At 37.4% G+C, this 21,742-nt stretch overlaps 1 protein-coding gene across 2 annotated transcripts in view; it reads left to right on the top strand.

Annotated features, from left to right (window-relative positions):
- Nucleotides 1-873: 873 nt before the first annotated feature.
- LOC310740468 (uncharacterized protein) overlaps nt 874-21,742 on the top strand; it is a 33,476-nt gene continuing 12,607 nt past the window's right edge. For both annotated transcript variants that reach the window (XM_083567217.1, XM_083567216.1), the window contains exons 1-2: nt 874-1,158; nt 21,344-21,580. In XM_083567217.1, coding sequence (XP_083423343.1) covers nt 1,089-1,158; nt 21,344-21,580 — 307 coding nt within the window. In that variant the 5' untranslated portion in view covers nt 874-1,088. The remainder of the gene's footprint in view (nt 1,159-21,343; nt 21,581-21,742) is intronic.

Genomic DNA, 21,742 nt, shown 5'->3' with positions numbered 1-21,742 from the left:
AGATCTCTTCATCATGGCACCTGTTAGTGGGTGGGATATATTAGGCAGCAAATGAACATTTTGTGCTTATAATTGATGTGTTAAAAACAGGAAAAATAGGCAAGCGTAAGGCTTTAAATGAGTTTGACGAGAGCCAACTTGTAATGGTGACATTTACAGTTACATTTGTGACATTTAGCAGACACCCTTGTCCAGAGCCCTTGTCCTTGGCTGGAGGACTGGGTCAGAGCGTCTCCAAACCTGCAGCTCCTGAGGGGTGTTCATGGTCTGCAGTGGTTAGTGTCTAGCAAAAGTGGTCCAAGGAAGGAGCAGTGGTGAAATGGCAACAGGGTCATGGGTGGGCAAGGATCATTGCACGTGGGGAGCGAAGGCTGACCTGCATGGTCTGAGCCAACAAAGTTCCTGTAGCTTGACTGAAAATGTTAATGCTGTTAATGCTTAACGGGGCAGGACTGTTTTGGCAAATAAATGGGGACCAACAGAATAATAGGCAGGTGGTCATAATTTTATACCTGCTCTGTGGCCATAAAGTTACGCCTGGTCATGTTTAATGACAGATATTATAATCAATAAAGATTTTTTTTCTCTAAAAATTAGAGTATGGGACATTTATAAATCACCATACACTTAAAAATTAGTATTTATCTTCCTTTTTTTTGCTGTCATATATGTTTGTGAAGTAAATTTGGGGATCAACAATTTGTGCGCTGCAAGAAGTCCAAATTCCCAGCATGGCGAAGGATGCGCGTTTCGGTGGTCCAGTTCCAAATCTGATACAATCTCACTGAATAGGGAGCAAATTTGGCTAAGGTTTCGAGTAATATTGCAGCATACTGGTTACTGTTTCACTCAGAGGCTGGTGTGCGGTTTGGGGCGTAGACACAGTGTTCTTGGTGCGCACCGAGGAGGGGCGATAACGCGCTCTGGAAAGGGAAAAAGCACCTGTAGCGGATCTACGCCTTTATCCCTGTCTTTCCTGTCTCCTCAACCAGAGTACACAGTGAGCTCACAAGGTTTCAGTCGAGACTAGTTCTTTACAAGTTTGTCATTTTTTTTTCTCTTTTTCTTTTTCCATCTTTTTTTGCGCAATGGTTCGAGCTGAGCGGCGCAACGCGATTTCCCTGGAACGGCTTACCCTGGTGCTCTGCGTCACATCAGGTAACGGGATTTTATTTATTCACTTATATATTGAGTAAGAAAAGGAAAAAAAAAAGTTTTTGACATGCTAGAGTTTTAATGACCTTGCTGTTAAATCCCAATCGTGAATAATTCCAGTGCGCAAAAGAGAGAATGTCTTTAAGTTGAAATTTCTCAGTCCTTGATTCAGTCCTCCTTCATGACATCTGCTTGTAAACGGTTATTAATATAGATTTTTACTGTGGTTTCGAGTCTCTGATTGAAGCATCTCATTGGATCTTTTAATGGAAAATCAAATAGGGTGTAATGAATGGACATTTGGTGCCACCCAGATGAGAATGGGTTTTCTTTTGAGTCTGGTTTCTGTCAAGGTTTCATGCCATCTCAGGAAGGTTTTCCTTGCCACAGTTAGGGATAATCTTATTATTCCAATTATAAGGAACAAAGCTATAGGCACAAAAAAATATACAATTTTAGAATTGCTTTATCTCGTAAACCTACTTTGAGACTCCATTGTTAAAAGTGCTGTACAAATAAAAACATTAATATAATATAATAAAAAAATACATTGAAATTGAAGTTAACACTAAATTCATCACACAAATAGTTGATCCATAGTGATGATGATAAATATAATCTTTTCCCCGAGACTGCAAAATGTGTGTTTTATGGCATTAACACAAAAAAAGACCTTGTGCTATTTTCTTAGTATATATATTTCTACAGTACATATAGTTCCTCTATCATGTATTCAGATACAAGTTTTTAAGTACCATGACCAGAAGACAGTGCTTATTTTAGTTGTTTGTTTCTTTGGGGTGGGGTAGCTGACTCACTTTATCACAAGGTTGATCATGAAACCTGGTGGAAATGTTCACTGCAGGACCTGAATTAGGAAATACAGGTTTTAGGGATTAGGATTTGGATGCAAACGTGGCCTTGTGGTGTTTGCTCAGAATAATAAGTCGTAATCCTTTTCAACGGTCATTAATTCATTGTTGTCGCAACGCACACTCTTAGGCAACTTTTTTTTTTTTTAAGTATATGTTTGTGAATGGTTAAAATTTCTTCGATTTTTTTAAGAAATCTATTCATTAAAGCCCTTTAGTGGCAATTCTTTTTTTATTTTATTTAAACCCTATATTTAAAATGTAAAAGTGACAGGGGAAAAATGTAAAGTCATCCATGAATGTTCTGAGCCTTATATCCTGAAATATGATATAGCTCTGTTTATTCTAAACATACTGCAGCTTGAGATTTTCCCTTCTTAAAGCATTTTATTTAGTACCTACTATGACTCATTCATTAGTTGCAATGAGGCTAACAGGAAAATGTGTGTAATCAACCAGCCAGTTAACCAAACCTTGGAGTTTAAGGTTTTAACACCAGTTTCGGTGGAATAAAAGCAGAACTCTGTGAGATTTGACATGTACCACAAGAAGATTTCTTTCAAAAAAATTGTGTAACGATGAATGTTGTTACACAATTTTCTGAAAGAAATCTTCTTGTGGTACATGTCAAATCTCACAGAGTTCTGCTTTTATTCCACCGAAACTTATATGATTATTCAGGGTGGGTGTGAAAAACAAGTTATAGTATTTACATTTGCACATTTAAAGTCAACATGTGACATAGGACAAATATAAACCTCCTATGTCCTACAGTAAAACAATTAATTAATCACATAGAGAAAAAGATTGCATTGTGAAAACAAACAAATTAATGTATAAATTACATGTGAACATGAAGGAATGTAAAAAAGGTTATATGTTTCCTTTATGTTTGATCATAATTGAATCGTTTGGTACATTTATATGTTTATCAGTTGTACATATCTGGATGTTAATTGAAAAGTTAATTATGTCGAAGCGTACAGTACACAATAAAAGGTGGGTGTAAATTTCACATGTGAGTCATGTGACTGGGTTTGGGGCCCATTTGGATACAAATGAACTAGTTTGTTTGGGAACATGATTTACATCTGCATATCTGTATATCTTTATGTACACTGTGTAATTTTGCACAATAGTACATATAGTGTACATGTTCCATTGTGCCTTACACATACCTTTAAAAAAAAAAAAAAAAAAAAAAACATTTTAAAATATATATTTCATTTCATTTCATCTTCTCCCGCTTATCCGTAATTCGGGTCGCGGGGGCAGCAGTTTAAGCAGATTCCCCAGACACTTCTGTGTGTCCAGGGATCGGGCTGTCAAGGCCCTCGCCTTCGACTGCTGCCCAATCCTCTCAGCACCGGTCCCTTACGGTCCCTCCTGCAGGTGGTGAGCCCACGGAAAAGAAAAGAAAAAGTATATATATATATTCCATTTAATTCATTTCTTATTTGTATCGCGCTTTTAACAATGAATATTGTCTCAAAGCAGCTTTACACAGATAATGTGGTGATTAAAAGTGAATAAGTGTAAGTTTGTCCCTGATGAACAAGCCGGTGGCGACTGTGGCAAGGAAAAACTCCCCGAGATGGCATAAGGAAGGAACCTTGAGAGGAACCAGACTCAAGAGGGAACCTCATCCTCATCTGGGTTGCACCGAATGTCCATTTATTGCAGATATACGATGTTGCGGGGTGCAGTGATGATGATCAGAAGCGAAAAGCAATCCTGAGTCAATGTAGCAGACTGTTGACATTACCTACAGTCCAAATACATCCTCAAAGCTCCCGTTCTTACAACTTGTAGATCACGTCAGTATTTACTGGACACTATAAGGGACTATTAGGACGTGGGTAAGCATTCAGATCCCAATCAGGTTCTCTAATGTTCTGATGTTAATGATTTAATGATGTACACAAACACACTACGTAATGGGAATCATTTGCTAATGGCGTTTGTAGTGGAAAATATTTGTTCTGCTGGTCCTTTATGACATCAGATGTTACATGCCACCAATAGAAGATTGACAGAGGAGACTTAGAGGTACTATTGAATATCCATTAAACCACTACAGTTGTAGTGTAAACCAGTACACCAGTACTAATAGTTTCAGCCGGTTATAAATGTGTGGGTTGAATTAGAGTTAACACATCTATTGCGTAATTGACTCCGGTCCGTTACACCTTGAAGTCAGTTATTCGGCTTGTTGCACAGTGACCACACCTCATTCTTTAGATGATTCATTACAAAACGTTTGTCAGGTGTTTGTCTTTAAAATGCGTGTGTGTGTGAGAAGTTATTTCTTACTGATTCCATCTGACACCTTTTTTTTCTTGCCAAAACTACTGACAGCGATATGAAACAATTGGAGACAGAGAGACAGAGGGAAGGGGAGAGTAGGGGACAGAAGGAATAAGAGAAGAATGTAGAAGGAAGGAGAGGGGGGGTGTGACAAAAGGAATGAGAGAGAGAGAGGGAGAAGAAAGGAGAGAGAGAGAGAGAGAGAGAGAGAGAGAGAGAGAGAGAGAGAGAGAGATTAGCAGTATTTATAAAATGTTATTCAGTTTTACATTGTACTTCTACATTTCTCTAAATATCCTGCTTGGTGCTTATTCCTGCCTGAGTCACAGCGTCACCCTCAAGGCCCTCAGTAAGGTGCTCCGGGAAGCGTTGTCATGTGACTCGGTGCTTTATTGTTTCAGGAAACCGCAGTGTGGCATCGTCTAAAAGAATAACTGTATGACAAAACCGAGGCATGTCTTGGTTATTTGCTCTGGATGTAATGAACTGGTTATTGTTATTTGAGCTCAGGTGGGTGACCGGGTCTTGATCTGTTCTGGGTTAAGCAGATTTGGTGGCATAGTTGAGCCAAAATTTTCGAAATTGACACATTTTAGTTGACGAAGCAGGACTTGTTCGGTATTCAATGTTTTGCTACTTTCATATTGTCCTGTTATTACTAACAAAAATGGCTGTCCCAGTAATAATGTTTGGAGGGGATATGTACTGTATGTTTATTAACATTGCTGGACATTTGTAATAATTGGTAAAATATTGCAGGAATGGGAGTGTGTTCCCGACATCAATAACTTACCTGAAGCCTATGACAGGCTCTTATTTCTTATACTTCCTTTTAAGTATTGTCCAGATATTTGTTTAGAGATATTTAGCGTTCTTTCTCAACAGGATATAACATAATACGAATATATGTATGAACATTTACCGGAATGGCAATTCAAACTGTTATTTTTATTGGTCAGTTTCTAGTAAGTGTGATATGCTGACGTGCATGCTCCGTTTACAAAAAGTATGATGACAGATTAGGGCAAGACTAACCTTTGAGAGATACACCAGTTATAATTCCATGACTCACCTCCCTATGTAAAACTAATCCAATTCAGTTAGGGCTTGTGTTACCTAATAGAGGGTCAAGTTCCTTTAGATACCTAAAAGTCTCTTTATTGCCAAATAGATCAGACAAGCTTTACTGGTTTATTGAGTTGTATCTTGTATATCGTGTCCCCCCGTGTGTGCGTATGGGGGTGTGCGTGTGAATATGTGTGTGTACATGTATACACAGCTGTCATTTAAGTTGACTGTTCTGAAGGCAATTTTGACATTGAGACACCCAATTCCTGGAAAAGTTGATGTCTCAGACAGTGACCCGGCCAGGACAGGTTCATGTGCCACTTGTTGGTGTTGCTTGGCCTTAGGGGGTGTTTTTCGCTCTTAGTGTGTATAAAAAGGTAGTTATGAGGGTCAAAAAGCAAAACCGTCATAAACTTGAAAGTAAGAATAAAGGAACAGTCTTAAGGCTCAAATGTACCTGTGTGTGGAAGCATACATACCTCCTGGAGAGGAATGGACAGAGGAGTGAGGAATGAGAGAAGCGTCTCAGGGGAAAGAGGGTGAGAGTGGAAGTGAAAGACAAAGTGACACACTATATAGAGAAACGTTTGTAGACACCTGATGTGGTATTTCAATCTCCCATTCCACATTTAGTCCCCATTTGCTGTTATAATAACCTCCATTTTTCAGGGAAGACATTACACTAGATTTTGGAGTGTGATTGTGGAGATTTGGATTCACTCGGTAAGGAGGCCTGGGGTGATATCAACGTTCAAATTCATCCCAGAGGAAATCAATGGGGTTGAGTTTAGAGCTCTACAGCAGGCTACTCAAGATTTTTCACTTCAAACCATGTTAACCATATCCTGGAGCTCTATTTGTGCATTGTCAAGCTGGAAAAGGTTTGGGTCTAATTTGTGGTAAAAATTTGGGTGCTACATATGGGTGGAAAAGAACAGTCCTCTCAATACTTTTGTCCATCTAGTGTTTGTTTGTGATCAGAATGCAAAAGGAGGTAGATGAGAGAGGAGAGAGGAAGTAATTAGAACATGGAGAGATTGTGGGAAACAATATTACAGTGTTTTTGTTGTCTCACCTGATAACAGAGAATGAGGATGTGTGATAATTGAGGAAGAGATACACAAAGACTAGCGGATTCGCTAGCTCATACGGTATACTCGCTCACGTGAATAAATGGATGTTAGTTATCAGAGAAGCTGTTTTATTGCTCATCATTTATGTTTCCCTGAAACAAACACGACATGTTGAGGTGAAAACAACAGAAAAGCTGCTATATTCCTGGCAAATCCTGCAACGTCCCAAATTAAATCTATAAGTAACATTCGGATGAAAATTTAGCAAAAGCAAAAATAAAAAAAAGTAAACTTTCCCAGAGCAAACAAGTGAGGGAACACTGTGTGTTTGTGTGTGTTGACGTGTGTGTGTTTCGGAGAGATCTATTGCTAAGAGCATTATTAGTGTGTGTGTGTGTGTGTGTTGGAGTGCACAGTAATCTGGGGATTAACAGTAATCTGTGTGCCTGTAGGGTAATGATGCTTTGTTTCTGTAAAACCTCACCTCTTTCTTTGCGCTCATATATAAATATTAGCCAATACGGCAAGTGATCAAGTAGAGTATAGTGATATATTTTATTTGTTTAATCCGTTTGAGTTTCTCTTCCGTCTCTTTGTGATGCTGTGTTTATTTATAAGGCGTCATTGCTGGCGTACTTGATTGTCACTCTGTTCCTTGCTCCCTTTTCTCTTCCTTGGATTACTAACAGAAAATCCGCCTCCCTAATTGGTAGCCATGTGCTGGCCATACTTTAATAGGATATGACTGTGTGTGTGTGTGTTTGTGTGTGTGCGCGTTTGTGTGTGTGTGTGTGTGTGTGTGTGTGTGTGTGTGTGTGTGTGTGTGTGTGTGTGTGTGTGTGTGTTCCGGGTCCCTCTGATCAAGTGCTCTTCAAAGGGGCCATCTGTTAGAGGAAATTTGAAGAAAATATGGAAAGATATTGTGACTAAGGGGGGGGGGGGGGGGGATATAAATAGCTATTAGACATCCCAATAATTCAGCCAATCTAGATAAAAGGATGCAAAACAGATATTTTCTTTCATGTTTTCTGTTAAAATTGTATATAGTCTGTTGATCCAATCTCTGAATCAAAATCTTTTAAACAATATCAGAGAGACTACATACAATAGAAATAGGGTTTATAGATATGAAGCATCTGTGTCTAGTGGTGTCTAATGCTTGATATGAATTGTTTTGTCCATTATGGCATAAGCCATTAAGTGGACATCAATCTCTATATATCACATGGGAAAAAAAAGGGAAATGATATTCTTCTCCTTTGTAACTGCTTAACTTTCTTTTTCGTTTCACATTTGTTTCTAAATAATAGGCTTGATGAATATATTGACATTACGGGAGTAACACAAGTCCATAATCAGTATTTTTGTCCACAATCTATATTTGTTTAGTACGCCAAATATTTGTATATGTATTTATGTTTCAACTGAAATTGGTAATGGTCACAGTCTATACCGGAGGTTGACCTCGAAAAACCTGTAAAAAAAAACTGTGTGTGTTTACAGTACGTACACCCCTCACGTTTTAGCAACTGGCAAGGGACAATAATATAGAAATAAAACCTATTTTGGAGTGTAAATTTACTGTCCTCTGAAAATAACTCAACATACAGCCATTATTGTCAAAATAGCTGGCAACAAACTATGAAATACTTTTTTCATTACAAAAACTCTGAACCAAAAACACTGAAGAACTTCTAAACGCACTGTCTATCGATTGCGACTTGGTAAGCAACCGTACCCTATCAGACTTACAGCTAAATATAAACTCCATCTCTGGCAGGTTTACTTTAGGTTTTGTCTTTCATGCATTCTGTAAAGGTCAGAAAAGTTTACTGCTGTGAATCCACGTGGATTCCTGTCAGCTGCATTTCAATTTAATGTCTATATGGACTTCTGGAAAGATAAAAATATTGATGAAGAATATTAAAAACACATGCAAATTTTATAGATCATCATTTTTTGAAGACATAGACACAGCAGAGATACTGTATGCTACTATGTGAACATCATGTGGACTGTGTGTTAATTAATGTAGAATTATAGGTAGATATTTGGGAGGGAAGAAAGGCAGTGTTTAGGCTGGGGTGCTGGATTGCACTGTTTTCTGTCAGGGAGAGGAGGCTGAGGGGGGCGGGCAAATCTATATTATAAGGTTTGTTAGAAAACTGAGAACTGGTAGTTAGAAAACAGGCAAAGTCTGTTTATGAAGGGTGTGTGTGTGTGTGTGTGTGTGTGTGTGTGTGTGTGTGTGTGTGTGTGTGTGTGTGTGTGTGTGTGATTGGAAATAAATGAGTGTAATCAGAAATGCTTGTAAACATGTCATACATACTGAGTTGCAGGAAATGTAGCCATGTCTCTGGGCTGCAGTGCATTTTGGGGGTGTGTGTTCACTATTGAGTTCACTGTCGAAAAAAGAAAGAAAAAACTACTTGAATTTAAAATATTTAACGCCGTATTGAACTAGTTTTGGCACTAAGTTGCCAGTAAACAAAATTGAAAATGGAAGCACATACAGTGTAACTATAATACCCAAAACTATTTCTTTTTTCAAATATACTGCAAAGACTGGAAGAGGGAATGTGCTTGTTATGACCCCGTTACGACCCCAAACATTATTTTGTGTATAAATACCCTTAAATACCCATATGGTTCCTTTCATTATGCTTATTGGGGTCAAACTGCCTAAAGCTTAGGTCAGTGGTGTCAAACTTGGGCATCCTGGCTATAATGCCCCAGGCATATGGTTGTCAGAAAATACCTCAGCTTCCAGAAGCTTTACACCCATTTCCTCTCCAACAACACAAAGTTCACAGCAGGATGTTGATAGACCCTAGCATCTGTAATCATGGGCAATAATTGCTGAATAACATTGATTTTCTCAATACACTGGCTATTGTTCAGAGGTGGGTTATATGAGTCAGCAAGTAAGTTGATGTGTTGAAAGCAGGAAAAAATTACCAAGCATAAGGATCTGAATGATTTTAACCAGGGCCAAATTGTTCCCTCATTTTAAAACATGTTCTCGTGAACTGATGACATTCCCAGTCTCACTGATACACGTGGGTAGTGAAGGTTTGCTCATCTGGTGTGACCCTTCTAAAAAAGCTAATGCTGGTTTTAAAAGCATGGTCTCAGAACTCATTTCAGATTGTTGCATATGGGCTTGTGTTGCTTCAAAAACGGTTGGAGTGCCCATGCTGACCTCCATCCATTGCTGAAAGCTCCTATAGGAAGCATGTGAGCACCAGAATTGACCCATGGAGAAATTGAGGGTGTCCTCGTCTGATGAATCAGGGTCATGGCTGTTTTGGCAGCACGAGGTGAGCCTGCACAATCTTCTTCAGGTGGTTTAAATGGTATGGCTGATCAGTGTATGTTCCATGCTTTTGGTTTCCGAGATGGATGGATATGATTCTGTGAGTAAAAAAGAATAAAACGAGAGATAGCACGTGTGTAAGAGAGATTTAGAAAAAAATGCAGGATTGTCTGCAAATGCTGATCCTGATCAGATATCTGCACTGGCTTCAAACGCGCTCTTTTAATGTCGCGGCCCTTGAGTGCAGAAAGCAACACCCTCGGGCTCCTCTTTTTCATACGCGTACATCCTTTCTCTCTTTATAATGTTCCTAGGAACTAAAATCTGAGGATATATCCGGTATGAGAGTGACTTATGAGACAGGATTGTTTGTCTGCATTCCGCTTTAATACTCAGATTCAGATGACAATACAGAGGGTGGAGGGGATCTTGCAAATTAACCCTAAGCTCCTGGAATGATAAACCACAGTGTCTCCTTAGTTTTTCACATTAAAACCAAAATAAATAAAAAATAATCATATTTCCAAATACATGGCGTAGTGTTTTACTGTTTCTGTCATAACTCATCCATGCAGCGTAGTAGCTTGAAATCGTATTGATGAGTCTCAAGGCATAATAAAGCGTATTCCATCAGTGAAGCATGTTGAAAGCAAGTGCGGATTAGCGCGTCTTACTGTATTATCTGCAAATGTTTAACAAAGCAGCTTGCATCATTAACCTGTTATGAAACACCTTTTAAGAAAACATTCACCGGAATAAAGCAAGTTCATAAGGGTAAGGAAATGCGAAAAAAAGAAACCATATGTGAGCTTCGTGAGACCTGTCTATGAAATGATAATAAAATAAAATAAATGATAATCAAAAACATAAAAAAATCTGGAAGGCTCACATTTTTGTCACACACACACAGTACTATGCTGTTTACCAATGGTTTGTGAAGCAACATGAAATAAAAAAAAAATAAAGAGGATATCAAAATTTAATAAAGGAATGAACTAGAATTTATAATAATAATAATAATAATAATAATAATAATAATAATAATAATAATACAATTTAAATAAAAGCAATTTATTTGTATTTTTTTTTTAAGCTGTCATTTCAATGTTTTGTAATTGGTTCGTTGTATTATTATTAGATAGAATTTAATAATTCTTTAATTTAAAAAATTTAAGCTAATTAGTGAATTAATTGTTTTATTTTAATGAAAGATTATAAAGGTGCTTTATACTTGTTATACATCCCAGTGATGTTAGGAAACTGGGGCCAGAGTGCAGAGTCAGCCATGATACAGCGTCCCTGGAGCAAATAGGGTTAAGGACCTTGTTAAGGGTGGCAGCTTGGCAGTGATGTGGCTTGAACCCCTGACCTTGATCAGTAACCCACAGCATTAACCACGGAGCTATCACTTCCCTATTTCTTAGATTATCCTACCTTGTCAGAAAGCTGGAGACAGAGCCAGCTATGATACAGTGCCCCTGGGGCAGTGTCAGTGGTGGTGCTGGGGCTTGGACCCCTGGTCTTATGATCAGTAACCCAAAACCTTAACCACTGAACCACCACTAACCTTGTATTGCGACACGTTTGGTTTTGCGGATGTTCCTTTACAATTGAATGTAACTGTAAATGGAAAAAAATGTACAAGTAATTAAATCGTTAAAATAACAGAAAAAGTTATGTGGCATAAAATAAACACTTGTTGCTATAGGAACACTCGATATCACGTCTCACCACCCTGTTGTTGATTATTTTCCTGTGAGAGCTTAAGGATTTTATTCTATCATTCCTTTTTATTTTGATTTTGTTTACTTGAAATGGTGGTCTACATTGTACATTAGGTCTGTGTATGTGTTAAAGGGGCCAGTTGAGATTTGTGAAGTCGGTGTGTTTGTGTATTTCCTACTGAGAAACACTGATCTGAAGTTTCTAATAATTTTTTTTTCTGTGATGTAAAAAACAAAACAGGTATTGTAGGGTACATTTTTTTTTCCATGCTGATATTTGGCCTGCTTTGTGTGTGTGTGTGTGTGCGTGTGCGTGTGCGTGTGTGTGTGTGTGTGTGTGTGTGTGCGCGCGTGTGTGTGTGTGTGTGTGTGTGTGTGTGTGTGTGTGTGGATATGGAAGACAAGAAGCGATCTGCAAGGTCAGTGTGTTCCAAGCCAACACATACAGTACACACACACACACACACACACACACACACACACACACACACACACACACACACACACAGTCACACACTGATTCATTCAAAAGCAGAAGTTCCAGTTCACAGACAGATGCGGTGTTGTGTGACGAGAACAAAAGACAAGAACCAGTACCTACTTAGATACTTGTTTCGTTCTCTCACTTGTTGACTCACATTGGCAGGAAAAAAAAAAAAAAAAAAAAAAGCTGTTGCTATGACAATGCAGTTATCACTCAACATGGTAGAGCCGATCATGAGAAGTTTATTAATATGTAATATAAGCTGAATGACAGCTATGGTACATTTTTAGAAGCGAAGGCTGGAGTCAATACTACAGCTCGCATTAAGCCAAACTGAAATTAAAGCCAACCTTCCTTTCACCTTCAATATTTTTTCCTACTTATAAATATGTTTGATTTTTATAATCTAAATCAGGTTGTAGTGATTTCAATTTGTTCTTTTTTTTCTACTATTTTTTGAGGAATGTAGGGTAAAGTATTGTTTTCAGCATCTACACTTGGATTTGCACAATGGATTTATACCCTTCTGAGGCAGAAAATGCAATTCCTGACTTTTCTTTACTACTTATCCCTTTTTTTTTTAAGAAATAAGAAAAAAAAAATCCTCCCTTTTTTCCCATTGCATTTTAAAACACTCCATCATTTTCACTACGTCAATACTTTTCTCTCGAGTGATGGGCAGTTCATTTCGCTGACCTGTGTATCTTTTAGCAAAATGATCTTTATTCAAGTCGTTTTATTGAATTAAGCAGAATAAAAACCTAACGTTCCACTTTTCAATAAACAGATCAAACCTTTGCTTGTATTCCATAGAAGAAAAAAAAAAAATAATGCATACAAAGGACAAATAGAAACAGAGATGATTCATTCAACGCTCAACTGAGTAATTACTTTATTTTTTAAATGACACCCGCATAGGCTTTGTACAGGAAACAGAAATTATGAATTCACCTCCCCAAGTCTTCTGGTCTTCTATTTCTGTTTCCACTATGGAAACTGAAACTCTAACGAATGAAAGACCAGTAAACCAAAAGACTCGGGTGGTGAAATAATCAGTTCTGTATCTGGTGCATACACTATTTTGGATTTCATGTTACAACCGAATGACGTTGCGCATGCGTGGCAAACACGAAACGTCACAGTCTGAGTCGACTAGTGATGAGTCGGTATGAACGATTCATTTATTTTGATCGAGTCTTTGAAGTGACTCGAAGGAACTGACTCAATGACTTAGAGAGTGATTTGTTTATTTTTTACTGAACATGCATGAGCAAAGCATCGTAAAATCTCAGTAGGTTATTCACAGGAATCCGTTTATTTCTCGACTCTTACAGTCCAAATCGTTCATTCTTTTATCATGTGACTCCCATATACTCTATGCAGTGCATTACACAGGAACGAGAACTGAGTGGTTCATCTCATAAGTCCTCTGATCCGAGTCATTCCTTCTTTTATCACGTGACTCCCATAGACGCAAAAAAATGGAATAGATCGTTTTTTTCGGGCTGAATCTGGACATTATTGTTACAATAATTATGGGAGTCACGTGACAAAAATAATAATGATGTGGACCAGAATATATGAGAGGTGAGCTTCTCATTCTATCATGATTTGTCCTTAGCTTTTGACATATTTTTACTCTTAGAACTAGAGTTAAAGTTTGTGTATGTTGAGGGATCTGCTTATTAAAAATGTTACATTTTATTTTATTTCTGATCAAATGAACTAAATGACTCAAAAAAAGAATTCGTTCATTTTGATGATTCCGAATATCAAGCCACTTAAATGATTTGATCTTTCTATCACTAGAGTCTACTTGTTTGTACAAAGTAATTTAGTTTAGAGAGTGAGCGAAATGTTCATGAATGTATCAGACAGCTTCAGGAGCTCCTGTACCCATGTTTATAATCTATAGCAAATAATCTGCTCTTTAGTACACTTTGTATTTATCAAGCCTAGTTTGAAACATTCACTTAGTGAGTATACATCAGATAAACCTTTTCCAATCAAGTTCTAATCAAATTCTAATTCTAATTTTATTTGTCACATACACATTCACACAGAGTACAACATGCAGTGAAATGCTTCTTACAACTGTCCAACATCTAAAAAAGTAAATAAATACTTCCCTGATCGTAACAGAGAAAAGAGTCCACTGTTGAAATGGCCGAGGTCCTTCACAATCTTTCTGGCCCTGGTCCGGCACTGCGTGCTGTAGATGTTCTGCAGGTTAGGGAGCTCGGTGTGGATGGTACGTTCAGCTGACCGCACCACTCTCTGGAGGGCTCGCCTGTCCTGCATGGTGCTGTTCCCGAACCAGGAACTAATGCTACCCGTCAGGACCCTCTCAATGGTGCAAGTGTAAAAGGTCCTTAGCACTTGAGAGGGTAGTTTAAAGTCCCTTAGGTGTCTCAGATGGGACCATCATAAGGACCTCATCAGGGTTTTGCCTGAACCTACAGTATGTTCCATGTAAAAGTCTTAAGGTCCCTCTAGAGCAGTGGAGCCCAACATTTTTTTCCTAGGAAGGGCCAAAAACCAAACTTGATTGTAGGAAAAGAGGAGGGACAAAGAGGAGGTTCATGGATGTGGTGAAGGAAGACCTGCAGGTAGTTTGTTTAAAAGAGGCAGATGTAGAGGACAGAGTAGTATAGAGAAAAAAAAAAGAAGATTTAGGCTTAGACTTAATTATGCAGGAGGCCAAGTTTTCTGCATAGAGAGGATTTACGGGCAATTATCGGGGCCTCTTTTTCTAGAGGTTTTTTCGGTTGAATGTTGGTGGTCCAAATAATTTGTTTTTAATTGTCCCATTTGTTCAGCTTGGGACACCAGTGAGAGATGAGTATTGTTGTCTGCCTTTTTTTTTTTTCTTTTTTTTTACACCATACATACTGAAAATAAAGTCAGATGAACTAAAGTTTAGTACATATTAAAACAGGCTCCAAACACAAACACCAGAGCTGAATTTCAGGTCCCTGTCCAACGTCATCTGAATATTATTATACATTTTTTTCCATATCAGGTTTCATGTTTTGGTAGCCAGCATTACAGTATGTTAGCAACAGTGCTAGCAGATATTGTCGAAGATTATGCTGGCGGTCACGCTGTGGGCAAACAAGAAAGCTCTCACACAAATGTAGTTATAGAACCTCCATACTATACAACATACTGTTACAGTAAGCTGACAAAGACAAACTAGCGTTATAGTGAAAAAGATAGCACAGACATAGTAAACATAGTAACATAGTAAACAAATTAGCACACAAAATGCTGTTAATGTAAGCAGACAAACACAATCTAGTGTGGTATAGTAAACAGGCTAGCATGGAGAATAATGTACTCAACATTTTATTCAATTACCTTAAACTAGAATTCTGGTAAACAATCTAACACACAAACTAGCATTTTTTAAACTGGCCAACAAACAATTGATTGTATTACCAGTTAAGGTAACCCACTAAAATGACTAAACATACTAAACATACTAACACACAAGCAAGACAAACTTGTTCTACATTACACACAGGTCAACACAAACGCGCATAATCTAGCTTAGCATTTCTAGCATTATTTAGAAGACTAGCACACTAGCATTGTAATACACATGTGTGGCTGAACATTTTGTTTGTGTTTGTATTCAATGAATAGTTTTAAATGATGTATTTTCATGGCATGTCCAATAAAACTGTAGTATTATTTACTCGCAGTGGTGGACAAAGTGCACAAACCATGTATTTGAGTTAGAGATTAGACTACTGTAGGTAAAATATTACTCCAGTAAAAGAAAAAGTGATCCGCATTAAACTTTCACTTGAGTAAAAGTACAAAAGTTTTTGCCTTCAAATGTACTTACCGTAATTTCCGGACTATTAAGGGAACCCAAATATAAGCCGCACCCACTGAATTTCACAAAGTTTTTATTTTGAACATAAATAAGCTTACATTGAAACTAATGAACTTTACACAGGCTTTAACGAAAGAGTGTCTGTTACACGGCTTGTATCTAAACAGTAGCCTACCAAGAAAGTCATTGTTCACTGTCTTCCTCCTTCCTTTCACAACAATTTCTCTTCTTTTGGCATCGTCGTGCGTTTAAAAATCACCATCGGTGAAGGTTTTTTCCCGATGCCGTTCAGCTCAGAACACAGGTGAAGGGTGTTTTTTCATGGCCGGTTGTTTTCAGCGTGACGAATGATTCGCATTTGACAGTGAGCGGCAGGTCAAACGTCAGAGGAACATCATCCATATTTATGGTGTGGTGCGGCCCGATTCAGTGGGAGCGCATCTGATTTAATATAAAGAGTTTCATTGGTTCATTCATCTGAACCCGTTCAGTAATTTCATTGGTCTAATGTTATGGGGCTTATTTTTTTTTGTCTTGTGAAAACCGGAAAAAACCCAGGAAAAATCCACATATTAGCCGCTTTGTTGTTTAAGCCGTGGGGTTCAAAGTGTGAGAAAAAAGTAGGGGCTTATAGTCCTGAAAATACGGTTAGTACCCACAGTACTATGATTTATTATGGCTATTATGTTCCTATCATTTTTTTTTGTCACAAAATTGCTTGACCAAATCAGTTTATGTTAAAGACTTTAATGTTACTCTCAGCACAGCAATCTATTAATAGAATGATGTTAATCAGTCAAACACTGACGACTTAGTGAAAAGTTAAATATTTGACTTTGAAATGTAGGTTAATGGAAATACTTCAGTACTATTACTTCAGTAAAGTACAGATATGTATAAAGCTATTTAAATCTAGGGTTAAATCTAGGGACATTTACTTCTTTACTGTCCACCATTGTTTTCTCTGTAAATGTAAACTGTGTTTGAGACTGGAAAAGAGATTAGGGCAGATTGTATTTGTACACTTAGGTGTGCTGACAGGTTTTGGTGTGTGTCAGATGATGTAAATGTTGAAAGAGACAACTCGGGAGTCACTGTATGATTCGAGCAATCCCAAAAAAGAGCAAGCCCAGTGATGTACTTATGCATGAGAGGGTATAAGTGTGTTGCATATGATATTATTTAGAAATGCCCAAAGAGACTGTGTGAACTGAGTCACTTCTCACATACACAAAAACGTCCTTTTCTGTCTGTACATTACTGTACATGTTTAAAGTGTTCCGATTTTTTTTTTTATTGTTTTGATCCTTAGGTACATATGTGATGGTTTTATATAGATGGCTGCAAGCATGTCCACCTACCTAACAGTTTTATAGTTTGGTTTCAGTAAAATTTTATATATTTTTTATATGGTGTTATAAGTTCTGCTGTGTGCTGTGGGTGTGTTGACGACAAGATCATTACTGTGTAAATACAGAGTGTACTGTGTACAGAAAACAGACAGCACATCCACACCTTTTGACTGGGAAGTATGTGCTTTCGAATTCAATATTAATTTGCAAATTATTTCCAGGTATCCCTAAAACACATTGACATATGGACTAGCATTGTAGTTAATGTTGTTTGCCATTGTTTTATCAACAAATTATTTATTTATTTATTTATTTATTTATTTATTTATTTATTTATTTATTTATTTATTTATTTCATTTTGGACCAGCTACTTACCATGGCTCACACAGCAATAAAGCCAGTAGATACATTTACATTTACATTTACATTTGCGGCATTTACAAAAGCGACGTACAAAAGTGCTTTGAGTCTCTAGCAATAAATAAATCTACACTGGTACACAGGATTACAAACTTAATATGAATATAACGCTTGAATTCTACAAAGCAAACTAAATCGAGGTCATGAACTAAGTATCTACTAAAGATACAAAATCGAGGTCATGAAATTATCATGTACGTCTCATTTAGCCAAAAACAGCTCTATATGATAAAAAAAGGACACGTTTTGTTACGCTTGATATGATATGATAAAATAAATAGTGCCCATTTGATCACATTTTCTGCGTACTTTTTATCCGTGACAAATTCCCTCCTGAAGATAAGACATATCTCTTATAAGCGTACTGTTTCATTTTTTCCTGAATACGACTATCTGAGTTGATATCGTCAAGGAATATAAGGTCCGAAAGCTGTGCCCCACTGAGACACACCTCTACTTTGCATGAAATTCCTGTGCGAGTGTCTGAGTAGCACTTAAGTCATTATTTACTATCTAAACACTGTCTGCCTTATAACAGTCAAACTCTACTTGCTGTATGTTTGTGTTTGTCTATGTATTTATATACATGTGCATTTTTAGAATCAAAAGAAAACTCCTGATCACATGGAAAACCATTCTCCAAAACATTACACATCACAACCTGCACAAGCCTGGCTCATTATCAAAGCTTTTTTTTCATATAGAGATAATCTAATCTAAAAGTTCAGCTGCTTAAAAAGGGATTAGGCGACACGCTGCGTACCGATCCACGTGTGTTTGATGGAACAGAAGTGCCTGTATTTAGGTAATCATTAACTTCGGAGTATCAATATATATGTTTTGCTCTGGGTGTGTTTTCGGTCAGTGAGCAACAAATCGCTATATAAATTGTGTCTCGAAAAGGCAGGTGTGTTCCCCTGCTTATTTCTTTACTTTCCTTGATCCGTCACTGCGTTTTGGTTACTAGGCAATAATCCATGACACACTAGATCACTGCATGTTCCTGGAAAATAATCAAATCAGCCATAGCACTGAGAATCACATGCCTGGCAGTAAAAGAAGAGAGAGAGAGAGAGAGAGAGAGAGAGAGAGAGAGAGAGAGAGAGAGAGAGAGAGAGAGAGAGAGAGAGAGAGAGAGAGAGAGAGAGAGAGAGAGAGAGAGAGAGGAAGGTAAAGACTGCTTTAGCAAGGTTTAGCAGCTGAGAATAAATTTTTAGAATAGTGCTGGATTTGCATTCTTATACTATCTCTTAGTTAATTAGGCCTGAAAGTATGGTGTACGATTACGTACACATCGCCAGCATAAAAACAACCTTGCAGTCCATTTTATCTGGTGACAACAGCATCAGGCCTCCTATTGATGGAAAACAGAAGCTCAGCTATACTGATATTGTTGCCTCACAAAAAAAACCTAAACAAAGATAACTGAGCAATTCTTCTTCACCTTCACTCATAGTATGGAACTGTACCAAGATAACTGGCCTCTGCTGAATGTTACCTTCATAGTAAGCCTCCTCCTGAATAAAACCTCCTGACCTCTAAGGCTTATACATGATAAGGACGATCGTATTGGGACACCTGAATTTACAGCCATCCCCAAAATGTTTCCCACAAAGTTGGAGTCACACAATTCTATAGGTTGTCTTTGAATGTGATAGCATGAAACTTTCCCTTCACTTAAACTAGGTGACCCAAACCTGTTCCAGCATGACAATACCCCCATGCCAGCTCCAGGAAGATATGTTTGAAATGAGATGCAGTGAAAGATCTTGAGTGGCCTGTTATAGAGCTCTGACCTCAACCCTATTGAACATGATGAATTGGAACACTGCTCCTGTTGAGCACATATCTCCACAAGCACACTCCAAAATCTAGTGGAACATCTTCCCAGAAGGATGGAGTGTATTATAATAGCAAACAAGAACGGAATGGGATGTTCAAAAAGCACATACTGTACCAATTTTAAGGCTAACTTGAGTCATATCAATTATATTGTGTTCTGAAAGACCTCTAATTGCTGTTTCAACAAAGTAAACGCATTCTTTTTTTCTTTCATTGTAGTACTAAGGTTTTAGTTTTTCAATTCTTTAGAAGAGTTTTGACCTGTTGTTACATGACCTGATTAATTTGAGTTTTGATCGTGTCCATCATATAACTTTATTTGAAGGTTTGGGGCACAAATACATTTTTATCTCACTCTTAAAGAGATAAAATGTTTATGAAAAAATATTTTTTGAGCAATAAATTTATGGAATTTTTAAATTATGTTACTCTGCGTTTTTATTGCTTGGGCCTACCTAAACAGCAGGCTAACTAAAGCAGAAGGCCGGTGGTGAAGTCAAATCTTACATAGACCTTTACCTATGTTTTACTTCAACACACTGAGATTCAAGCAACTAGACTGCTAATCTTAATGTTTCAAAATCCATTAACTTAAATTGCAAAACCTCCTCATCTAGTCAAGACATACAATCTTATTTCTCGCCATCAAAATATGTTTAAATGATCTTCTTCTTCTTCTTCTTCTTCTTCTTCTTCTTCTTTCAGCTTCTCCCATTAGGGGTCATCACAGCGGATCATCCATCTCCAATATTATTGATCTTATATTAAGAATAAAGTACTATGCAAGAGCAGATTGTGTAAAATTATTTATCTTTTTTTCTTAGCTTAAAGTTATTTTTACACAAATTAAGAGAAGTAAACTGTTTAAAAATAATTAACAAGCTAGTTTTAAGGTAATTAGACCAAATCGACTGCTTGGAATATAAGTTTTAAGACAATTTATTTTTTCTAAAGCCTAGATATGTTTTCTTATTTCAATTAATCTTACCACATGTACTTATCTTACTGCACTGGCAGACACTATGACCTGTTTCTAGTTTGTCTCTTCTTATAACATGCTTTTATTTCCAATAATTAGAATTAGGTATATACTATACATTAATACTAAACATTAAACGATTTTAATGTTTTCCTGCTACACCAGATTTAACCAGTCATTCAAGAGCCACTTCGAAGTTCAAGTGCTTGAAACAGAGCAGTAAAAACACTACAACATGCAGGACAGGAGATAACAAGTATTCCATGTGAAGGTGTCTTAACTAAAATAAGGGTAGTTAAGTTTGTGCATAGTCTAGAAATTAAGCTAATTCTGAAATGGAGAAATTTCCTGGTATAATTTCTTGCTCCACTTATAAACATTACACAAAGGAAACAGTAAGATATAAACTAAATGTTAGGAAACTAAAACTGGTTTCCTGGACAAGCTTGTGAATGATCTCCTCGACAACATGCCAAACTATAGAATAAGGCTTTGTTAACTAAATTTTACGTATGTTAGATCAAGTATAAGACCTTTTTTTTTTGTCAAGTCAAGTCAAGTGGCTTTTATTGTCATTTCTACTATACACAGTGGTAAACAGTACACAGTAGAAACGAGACAACGTTCCTCCAGAACCCTGGTGCTACACTAAACATCATAGAGCTACAACACAACACAACACAACACAAAGCTAGATAAAGTGCATCGAGTGCAACCTAGTGCAAACAGTGCAGACGAAAACCAGGACAGACAGACAACACAAGACAAGACACATAATACAAGATAGCGACCTGCATTTTGCAGGGATTTCGATGATTAAAACAAATGACAAGCCTTTAGTTTGTTTTGCGTCCTTTTCCTCTGTTTTTACTTTCTACGTATTCACGGTTATACTTCTGTTTGCAGTTATCATTGGCAACTCTAACGTAATGCCAGACATCTCCGCAGAGGACTCCTCTATCAGCCCATCCACAGCTGTGACGTCCTTCAGTAATGACACGACTGCACCAATTAGCACTAGTTCAACTACAAGCAATAAATCTGAGGAAACTTCTACACATAATGATTCTTCATCCAGCACCACGAGTAATATGTACAGCACTCTTTCTACAGTCCCAGATGAATCAAGTGAATCAGTTAAAGGTATAGTGCTCCATTCATAGGAACCCTAATAAGTTTGATAAAGTAAAAAAATATGGGTGTATAAAGTGAGTATGTTGGGTAGATAAAATGGTATCATCTAAAAAGTTGGTAGTTGTGGATATTGAAAAAAGTTGACTGTCTGTTTCTCAAGATTGAGAAAAC

The sequence above is a fragment of the Silurus aristotelis genome (genome assembly GCF_946808225.1).
Source record: "Silurus aristotelis genome assembly, chromosome: 17".
Lineage (NCBI taxonomy): Eukaryota > Metazoa > Chordata > Actinopteri > Siluriformes > Siluridae > Silurus > Silurus aristotelis.
This window is presented reverse-complemented; position numbering and strand designations above follow the sequence as displayed.